Source organism: Artemia sp. Qi Xiang Cuo, chromosome 5, assembly GCF_049724085.1.
Source record: "Artemia sp. Qi Xiang Cuo chromosome 5, ASM4972408v1, whole genome shotgun sequence".
Classification (NCBI taxonomy): Eukaryota; Metazoa; Arthropoda; class Branchiopoda; order Anostraca; family Artemiidae; genus Artemia; species Artemia sp. Qi Xiang Cuo.
In genome coordinates, this window is record NC_142798.1 from 79,984,127 (window position 1) to 79,994,724 (window position 10,598).

Below are 10,598 nucleotides of genomic sequence, written 5' to 3' on the forward strand. Positions count from 1 at the left end.
GGATGCCAATCGAGGCGGGGGGGGATGTATATCTTTTGTTGCCCCCTTCTATATTTTCATTAAAAAAAATTATTTTCACTGGAAAAAAAATCGGAGAACAAAATTGCTCACCCACTCCCTAGATTCAAAAAATATATTTTACCTCCGCTACATTTGCGTGAATTGGCAACCCTGACCTATCCCCCCCCCCCTTGATACGGTCCAGCAATTGCACATTTTTCCTAATCATGCCGTTCTTGAGTAACAGTAGTGAAAATGACAATTATACACAATTAAATACTGTTGATAGGCGTAAAATTAAAGAAGCTATTTCTTATAAAAACGTGTATATTACAATAATAAAAACAGAAACAGCCTTAGCAAAACAGGGTCTCACAATAATTGACTTTATAAGTCTGGAAAAGAATCATTGCTTGATTATTTTTTTTTTTTTTTTTTTTTTGAAAATCTTCTTGAGAAGTTGGTTTTCGTTTAAAATCCGCTAAAACTAATGCGATGGGAATGACGTCGAAGCTTAGTTAATGAATCAATATTTTAGTTCCTTTGATTCCTCGTTATAGCCCTGGATATCATGATTGATGATCGTGCGTTGGCTATGCATATTGCGCAGACAATGGACGCAAGAACAAGCCTTTTCTTTCTCTACCCAAGGCTGTTACCCATTCATCAAATGCAAGATCCGAACGAAAACGAGGGATCATCCTTCCCAGCACCAATTCGATGCTCATACGATAGAATGAAACAAGACGCAGTATATATCTTAGGTGAGACAATTTAAACCTATCAGTCACTTTCTCCAGCGCGTGTTTTATTTTTCCTCCAGCACGCGTTATATTTTTTCTCCAGTGAGCGTTATATTTTTTCCTTCCTTAAAACCTCATCATATTGGTGTTAAAAGGGTCATAGGGTTTCCACCCTCAGGAAGCATGTACATAAACTGGAGAGAGAGAGATTCAACTTGTCTTAATTCTTAATACCTTCTCCTCTCTTTTAATAGTCTATTCGTTAGTAGAGACCACACACGATTGAAAGACCATGTCCTTCTTTCCTTCTTATAGCCCTTCCCAGCTTGTACCCTGGCTTTGCTGCAATACTATTATGTTTGGGGGAGTAGAAAATTGGGGGAAGTACAATACTATTATTTGGTTTGGGGGAGTGCAATACTATTATTTGTTTGGGGGAGTTATTTTTGTTGGGGGGGGGGTACAAAAACGCATCAACAGTTCTTTAGATTCATTTTCTCACGTTTTTATGAGTCAGACAAAAGTATCGGGATTGGACAAAACCCTGAACCCTCCTCCGTCCTGGTTCCGGCCTTGATTAGGACTAATACCTTTCTTCTCGTTTTCCCCAAAAATGAACAGTTCTTTTTGGCGTTATTTTGAAATTAAAACATGGTCATCAGCTCAAAAGCTACCTCACCAATTTAGATGGGGCTTTACAATAAGTTATTTTTCTTAGCAAGAATCTGGTAAAGAACGAACTACCTTGTCAATAATGGCTGTGCTATGAAAAAAAAAGGAACTTTGTGTCAAAAATTGTGTCTTATTTTAGTCCCATCACTTTTACCAAAGCCACTCTTTAAAGTAATGGTGCAACCATGATGATACGCCTTTTGTCAACCTGCATGGGCACAGTTCTTTTTGATTTAAAAAGTAAAATTGACTGATCAGTTTCCTTATGGGTAGTTATTAGCCAGCTAGAAGAGACCACGCTTTCATCTCCTTTAGCGCGAAAAGAAATTAAAAAATACATTGCTTCAATATTAAGACGAATAATAAAAATAGAACGATGCTCTACTTTAGCATTATTAGCGCTATTCGTTTTATTCACGCTATTGCCCGAAAATGGGGGACTATTTTCCAATTAAGACTGTTCTTTTCATTCTGTTAACGAGACTATCTGTATAAGACTATTCAGTTTCCAATATGTTTTTGTTCTTTTCAAAATCAAGGGGGATGGGCAAATTTATCAATTTTTTTTTAATTCTATTGGTAAAAAAAAGAAGAGTATTTTGGATGAAAATATCTTTGATAGCAACAGAAATAGATATAACAGAACAAATTTATAAATCGAATAAGCAGCAAAAAAGAATGCAGCATAAGGTTATATGCGAATAAATCAAGAAACTGAGAAGAACAGTAGGAAAAAGGGGGTGCACTGATGTAAGAAAGGGTTCCATATATTTCAAACGTTGTTATCCAAATGTCCAAATATCAAAATTCTTTTCATTTCGATTTAATTGTTAAGAATCTTTAAGAAGAAGGTTACCAGAAAAATCCTTAAGAGGATGGTTTTCCTCCACTCTATGCTGACTTGACATAGATCTTTGATAGGGTATAGCTGAGTTGATATTGCTTGTTCCGTCTTCTTTCGAAAATATTTTTTCCATTAATCTCCATAGTCATAATAGAGAAGGAGCATCGAATCTAGTCCTTCAATTTAGAATTTTGAAATAAGAAATTTTCCTTCCTGTTTATGGAATATAATTCAAGTTTCAATACGAAATGCAAGTTATCTTGTAACCTTCAAGGCTACAACGAAAAGAATTTCTTTGCAAAATAATAGTAATTATCTGTGTTTTATGTAAGTAGGATGTAGATAAGTTTGGAGACCACACTGCCTTTCCATGACGATAAATAAAAATTCAAATAGGGATAAAATCCTTTTAATAGACAGTGTTTCACAAACAGTGATAGAAATTCACAAAAATACCAGATATTTCGGTTACATATGCAGTAACGGTTTATTACTGATGTGCGACCGAAATACCTTTTTTTTTTTTTTTAATTTATATCACTGTTTGTGAAACACTGTCTATTAAAAGGATTTTATCCCTATTTGAATTTTTATTTATCGTAAGTAGGATGGTTGTTGTGTATGTGCGAGTTGAGTATTATTGCAGTGTAGAATAATATAAAATAGTGGTTTTGGAATATGTAGAATAGAAGACTCCCACCTGCTGCCAACAAGCCCTTAGGGGGTTTTCTTAACAGGGGCTTCAAAATGTTCTGTATGGACTTGTCAAATAAAATTATCTTATCTCTTAAGGGTGAGCAATCTAAAATGTTTGAAAAACTCTGATGGCTAACATCTTTGAAAATACAAAGTAAGGCTCCGAAACGACGATCATAACGAAAGTTTGAAAGGAGGTTGGAACTTCATGGGAGGGTGTGAAGAGTGAAACTTTTAATAAATTGAGATGGAGATAGAGCGGCCGCATCCGCAGCCGTTTTTGCCCTAAGTGGCTTGGGACTACAATCAATTGCTAGTAATAGCAAGAGTAGTACGTAACTGTCTAGATAGACTTAACTCGCGTTCTATAAGCTTATCGCAATTAAAACTGAACTTAAAACCTATCGCAATAAGATTTGTTTAATTTTCATCATTTCATAGTCAATTGCAGTTACATAATTGCTATTGCAATTATGTACTTGCCTATTGTGCTTCAGAGCTTAATAAGCTGCAAATCGTCCTTTTGCAGATGGAAAATTCGTGAAATATTTATCTGTAAAACAGTCTTACTTACAAACTATAGTACCCCTATGTAGTAACTCAATAGTAACCGAAACTCTTAAAAGCAGAATTTTGTTAATAATAGATAGATCAAAACAATTGGTTTTTACGCTGATTCCAAATACGTACAGTTCATTGAGTTTAATGTTACCCACCAATAGCTACGATGCTGAGAAATTTTGCCCGGTTTTCGAAAAAGAAGGGGGAGGGGAATAGCCCCAAGTAGTCAAGTGATCTTTATGAAAATCACATCGTTATACTAAGCGTACCAGAGAACACAACTGTAGAGGTTTCAAGCTCCTATATACAAAAATGTGTAATTTCGAATTTCTCGCCTGAAGGAAGATAATGGGTGCGTGTTATTTCTTATTCCCAGGGGTGATCTTATAGAACCATAGGTCCTAGAAGATCGAGAGAGGGCTGATTTGATCGCAAATCAAAAGTTCTAGTGCCCTTTTTGCATGACCAAAGAGATTGGAGGGCAAATAACCTCCTTCCTATGCCCCTTTTTACCCCAAAGACATCTGACCAAAATTTTTAGATAGCCATTTGATTCGGCATAGTTGAAAGGTCCAATAACTATGTCTTTGAGGATGACATGAACTTCTTTAGTTTCTGGGGAAAGGGCTCTAAGTTACGCAATTTGCCCCTTTTTCACGTATAGTATTGGTAATTGGGAAGTATACAGAAATTTTTTGGGTGGTCTTTTCTGCGAGGGGGATTTTTCCCTGGGAGGATTTTCCTTGGGAGGAGAGTTTTTTGGGGAAATTTTACACAAGGGGGAGGTAAGGGGATTTTATGGTATGATTAAAAAAAAAACACTAAGAAATTAAATAATAAAAAACAAGTCTATTCAACTGAAAGTAAGGAGGAACATTAAACGGCCGTTGAATTTGAATGAAATGTATTTTTGAAGGACTTCAAGACTTTAGCGTAAAGAGCAAGGGTTGAGGAGGGGGCAGTCCCCTCATATACGGAGTAATTTCTGTTCGTTTTAAGTTTTGCTGTTGCTCGTAACTTTCAATTAAATAAACTTTTTATTTTTATTTATTAGTGTATGGTAGGAATATTTTCGGTTAATTTCAAAGGTTTTATGAGTTTGCTAATTTTTTTTTTTTTTTTTTTTTTTTTTTTGTAAGAGATTAATTTCGATATCCAAACTGCGTCCAATAGAGCACAATAATCATGCTTATTCAATAGCTACTGCAATTAATTACAATAAGCTCTGTTGAACACAAGGCTAATAATTGCGCTTTTTCAGTAAGTAATTGCAATTAATTACAATAAAATTTATTGAACAACTGTTTAGCAATTGTTTTTAAGTTATAAGCGGCTGTATTTCATCAATGCAGATTTATTCCAGAACGATTTTTGGCCTAAGAATGTTTCTTGATTATGCTATATATATATATATATATATATATATATATATATATATATATATATATATATATATATATATATATATATATATATATATATATATATATATATATATATATATATATATATATGTATATGTATATATATAATATTTGTCAAGAAAACGCGTTTTTTTTGGAGGGGGGGGGAATACTTGTCTTATTTCGAGAACGTTTGTTCTTGAAACGCTGAAAAAAAAGACGCTACATCTCTTTATCTCTTAATAATAAGGAAATGAGTGTAAATAACGGGAATAGACTTAGATGAGCCCATAGTCTCGGGACACGTGTAATGCTCTATTGCATCTACTTTTTATTTCAGAAAATGGAGTGTATATGTTTATTTGGATTGGTAGTGCCGTCAGCAACGAATGGCTAAGGGATGTGCTAGGAGTCAATTCGTTCAATGAAATAGGCCTACGTTTCGAGCAACTTGACCACCTTCCTGAGTTAGATAACCCAATGTCAGAATGGGTGAGAAGTGTTGTAGATCAAATCCTTGATGAAAGACCTAGGAGTATGAAGGTAATTGTCTGCCAATTTTCTTATACTTTCTATCTATTATTCCCTATACTCTATATTGGTGTTTTTTTTTTTTTTTTTTTTTTTTTTTTTTTTTTTTTTTTTTTGTATGGTGAGAATGGACTTTGAATATAAAGACACTCTTAAAAGAATACCAAGGAAAAACGACTCAAATCGGTCGCAATTTCCACAGCACAGTTGAGGGTGGGCAAGCTAGCGATGAATGGAATTCTTTCACAGAAGAAATTTATTGCACCTCTATTAAAGAATATGTCATTCTAAAGAAATAACGATTACAATGATGATGATTTGTCAGAAATCATCAGAGAGATGAAGTCTTTATGGGCATCGACGATTTTAATCGGCTAACTGTTAACGGGATTTTTATTATCTTTTTTTAGTAATATTTTTTAACTAGTTGATATCGTTACAAAGCCTGTTGCATTAGTTTTTTTTTTTATTCATGTAAGAGTGGATGAAATTCACCTTCTTTTTTTGGGGGGGGGGGTTCACTGAAATGCTCCGTGCTAGAAGTGAGTAAACTCAGGTTTTTATTGACGAAATGGAAGTTGAAGATTTAGAAGTGGCAGCCTGGCAGCCTGGCTCGAAAAATAGGATCGCCTTCTCACCCGGCTTGAAATTTATCATCAGTGGCAACCCAGCTCAAAATTGCCTTCTCACTTCGTTCGTAGTTTCTAACTTATATTACCCATTTTGGTAACCTCAGAGCTTTTACAAATTGAAAGATATTTTCGGAACCACATTTTTTTTGTGTGTGTGTGATAAGATTTTTGCCAAGGTTTTGCCAAGTGCAAACTCTGATTACTCGTTCCCCAAGCTCTTTCAGTTTGATTTTTTAAGTTACATCAAAGCATTTTGTTTGGGTCGTTCTACATAAGATCAACCAGGAAATGGCAATCGTCTTTTTGGGGTGGGAGAAATAAAAGACTAACTCCGAGAACCTCGGATGACTACCCATTTCAGCGCTCCTGCAATTTTCCAGTGACCAGCTAGTGGTGGGAAAAAAAGGAAGGGGAAAAATAAGACCTGTTCAGGTATCAAGCACTTTTTCTAATTTCCCAGAATTTGTTTCGTAACTAAGTGTAGTGTTTAAATGAAAACAAATAGCATCTATGATTAATGAATCAGCTTTGTATTTCAGTGAATTTTTTTACTTGGTAGTTTTTTCAAAACTCAGTTGTTTCCACTTTCAAATATTACTGGGTAGTGGGGTGGTGAGTATTCAAGAGGGGGATTTTGAATACCAGTTTAAGGGTTTTCTGATCAGAGAGATTTCAGTAGTAGGTGCCTTTACGGTTTCAAGTCTTTACACTCCAGAAATGACACTAAAACCGTACTTTGGTGTCATGAGGCATTTTATGATGGTGTTGTCATGACGAAACTGTAAAAAGCGATTTGATTATATGATTGGGAAAGTGGCTCAAGGCTGATTTCAGGGATTACTAAAGTGTCGGCTTCTCTTTTGAGAAAACCGAAATATGAATTGTTTATTCTTAAATCGCCGGAATCTCTATTCAAAGCTAGACCTAAATGTCGGTATTTAAAAATTTCAGGCGCTTCCCTGTAGTTCTGGATAATACCTTTATCATGCGAAATTAAACTAGCTTGGTTAAACAAAATAGTATGTTCCGGAAAATCAAAGATATGTTCTGCAAAGGCAGAGTAAAAATTTTCCGGTCTTTTCCGCTTTTTAGGTGTTATCAATTGAGGTAGAATGCGAATTTAATCTATCCGTTAGCCGTTGGTGAGTTCTTCTGATGTTAAGACCACACGAGCATGGAATTCTGTAGACACCAGAGTTCTCACCTTTTTGCATAGGGTCATGATCAGACGCGTAGGGTTGGGATAGGGTCTGATGTGTTGGATGTGCTGATTAAACACATCAACTCCTTAGGTCTCGAAGAGTGTCTGCAAGGAATGCAATAATTAAAATCAGAGATCAGGTGACCTAGTTCTCCAATTTATTTAATTGCTGGTTCGTTTTGGTTTGAGCGAATGAAATTTGTTTCTTTTATTTCTCAGTTGTTCGCTAGTATCCGTTGATAACTGTTCATAATTTTTGGGATTTTGTAAAAATCGTGGATATTGGCGAATGACTCGCTTTATGACTGTTAGGTATTTGGTTTTAATTCTTATAAATTTTAGGCTTTAATGAAATTTTATTCATCTTTTGATTTTCTGGTTTTTTCGTTGTTGTTTTTTTTTGCATTGACTTTCCGCGTTTGTTTTGTTGTTTTTTTTCTTCGGTACTTTTCTTGAATATATTATTTTGTTTCACGATGAAGAAGAGAGGCTGATGTCCTCTCGAAATATTCACTTGGTATGCTTATTCAGTAACCTCGTTTGGCCTTAATAGCCCCATTTTTGATCGTTTCCTTTTCGGTTTTTTATTTGTGGATTATAACTTTTAATTTTACGTTTCAGTACCCTGACGAGAGTTGATATTCGGCAATTATGTTGCTTGTTTAAAAAGGTGTTTTTTTTCATAATAGCCTACATCTTATGTTGCTGAAAAATTGAAAGTAATCAAAATATTGTTTTAAAAATTGTCCTGCTCTTATAAGGCCCCAGCTGGATAGCCAAAAAGCTTAATTTTTTGGCTACTTATTTCACTTCATCTGTAAAATATGACCTAGCTTTCTTTAACTTTTTTCTATTATAGAAATAAGCAAATGGACCGAACTTCAGTTTCTCTAAAGCTGATTTTCATATTCGTGCCTTGAACGAGCACCTAAAATTACCCTTAGATTTTTCTTCTCTGTGCCTTGACTCTTCTACTTTTTCCTTTTTTTTCTGGATCCACCTTCTTTACTGAAATTGCTACTACCTAGGTAAGTGAAGCCATTCGCTTGGTCGATTTTCTCGTTTCCTAACATATTTCTTTACCTTTATCTATTCCTAGTCTTAACGAATTTTCAAACCACAGACTCCAAAACCGCCCAATTAACACAATCTGGTAATCCAAAATTTAACAAAAGTTTTGATCTAACATTTTTTTTTATTTATTTTTTTTTTTTTTTTATTTGTTTTTTTTTATGGTCATTGGGAAGCAGCTTGATATTGCTATTTTCTGTTCAACACAACGTGTTCTAGACGATTTTACGTCAGGTTCCATTAAATCTTGAACATAGAAGTTTGGTTATGCCTTGAGAATCTTGACCTAGTAGTTGAAAAGAAAATCAATTAAAACGAGTATAATGTAACTTCAATTGGGATGACCATGGTAAAAAGAAAAGTAATGTAGCAAATTTTGAAGAAAAAAAAATTGAGTTTATTTTTAGAGTGAAAACAAATTATATTTCTGGGTCTTAATTTCTTAGGGGATGGGGGTCGGACCAATCAAAAGAAAAATAAGATGCATATTCATTTATATTAAAGCCGACAAAATTAATTATTATACTAATATAAAGAGAAACGAAAATAAAGAAATAGCAAAATACTAAAAAATACTACAAATTAAAATAAAGAAGTTTTTTTACTTATAAGAGATAAAAAGTATATTTTTATCATGTATAATTTTTTTTTTAGATGATCTTTGCAAAGCCACACGACAAAATGGAAATAATCATGAAGCGGTTCCTAGTTGAGGATAGTCAAGATATGAACAATACAGGGATGTCCTATACAGGCTTCTTACCGCACCTACACAAAGAGATTAAGCAACTTTTAAATTAACAGTAATATGGTTGTTCACTGTCGGAGTGATGATGTGTTTTGCTTCCAGTACAATGTTAGGGAGTGTTAAACTTGATTGCCCCAGTTTGTTATTTGTGAAAAGACTTGGTCACTGCTTGTTAACATTCGATTGAGGGCACTTCGAATGAGGAATTATGCATGAACTTAACTTGAAACATAAAGATACCCTTGGTGATAGTTTTTTTTTTGAGTTTTCTATTGAAGTATTGTTACTTAATTGTGGCTGTTCTCAGCATTTTGTATGGAAGGGTTTTGCTTTTAGAGAGATGGGCCATTTGAAAGGGCATATTCTTTAGCTTTCTAAAAATCCTTGAAAAACGAAAAATTTGAAGAATTGAGTCCAAAACACAGATTTCCGAGCCCCGCATTATTTAGTGAACTGGCATTTGTGGTTTCTTTTTAATGTTTTTTTTCTCTCAAAAATATGCCAAAATGAACATCATACAATTTCTATGAGAAACATAAATTTGTCTCTATGTGTCGGAATTTTTTGGAAGGATTTGTCTACTGAAACTTTGTTCTTTGAGGAATTGATGCTCTGACAGCTGTGTTTTCCTGGCAAAAAAATATCTTCCTGTTGGCAAATATTCTGTTTGTCTCTGTTCCAGATAAGAGCTGTATAATCTTTTTTTCTGTCTGGCAAAATTTTGTTTGAAATTAAATAAAAAGCTTCTGCTGGTGCAAAGGTCAAAATGTACTGTAATGGTTTTGTTTTGTTTTTTAGACGCTCGAGGGAGTTTTTCCGATAGATTTTCTAGGATTTCAAAGGAATTTCCCTGTCTGTCGCGTGGTCATTTTCATTTTTTAAAAATATTATTTTTTGTCGTAAGTCGGTTTGACAATAAAATAGAGCTTAGCTTAGCAGTACTACGGTAATAAATAGGTCGTTTTTTGTTTGAAAAACTGTAGTTTTATGTCGGAACTTAATTTGACAATAAATTAGAACTTAGCTTAACAGTATGACGGTAATAAATTGGTCATTTTCGTTTGAAAAAAATGAATGTATTGGTCGAAGCCCAGCTTAACTCTAAAATAGAGCTCGCCTTACCCATATTATGGTAATAAATTGGCTTCTTTTGCTTGAAAGCAAAAAACACCTTCACTCAAAAAACACATCACTATATTTTATTTTTCAAGCCTTATGAAAACCATTATTAAAGTCAATCGGTTATTCATTTAACGTTTCTCTTTAGTGTGACAGTGGGCTTTGTATTTTTTTTTTTTTTTTTTTTTTTTTGTTAAAACATTAAAATTGTTATGTTAGCCCTTTAGAGACTTACTAAAATGGTCAGATTAATAGCCAGCATCAACAGCTCCATTCTCAAAAGAATAATCATGTTTCAAAAACTTGAAATAACTGGCAATAAACGTCCACTGTCTTATGTTTGCATGATAAGCTATTTTACCGAAAATTCTCTATTT

The 10,598-nt window shown here is 34.0% G+C and overlaps 1 protein-coding gene across 1 annotated transcript in view; it reads left to right on the forward strand.

Moving 5' to 3' along the window:
• Positions 1–9,873, forward strand: part of LOC148952588 (protein transport protein Sec24C-like) — a 53,162-nt gene extending 43,289 nt beyond the window's left edge. Inside the window, exons 9-11 of the mRNA XM_089089963.1 lie at positions 561–764; positions 5,260–5,462; positions 9,009–9,873. Coding sequence (XP_088946089.1) covers positions 561–764; positions 5,260–5,462; positions 9,009–9,155 — 554 coding nt within the window. The 3' untranslated portion in view covers positions 9,156–9,873. The remainder of the gene's footprint in view (positions 1–560; positions 765–5,259; positions 5,463–9,008) is intronic.
• The last annotated feature ends 725 nt before the right edge of the window (positions 9,874–10,598 follow it).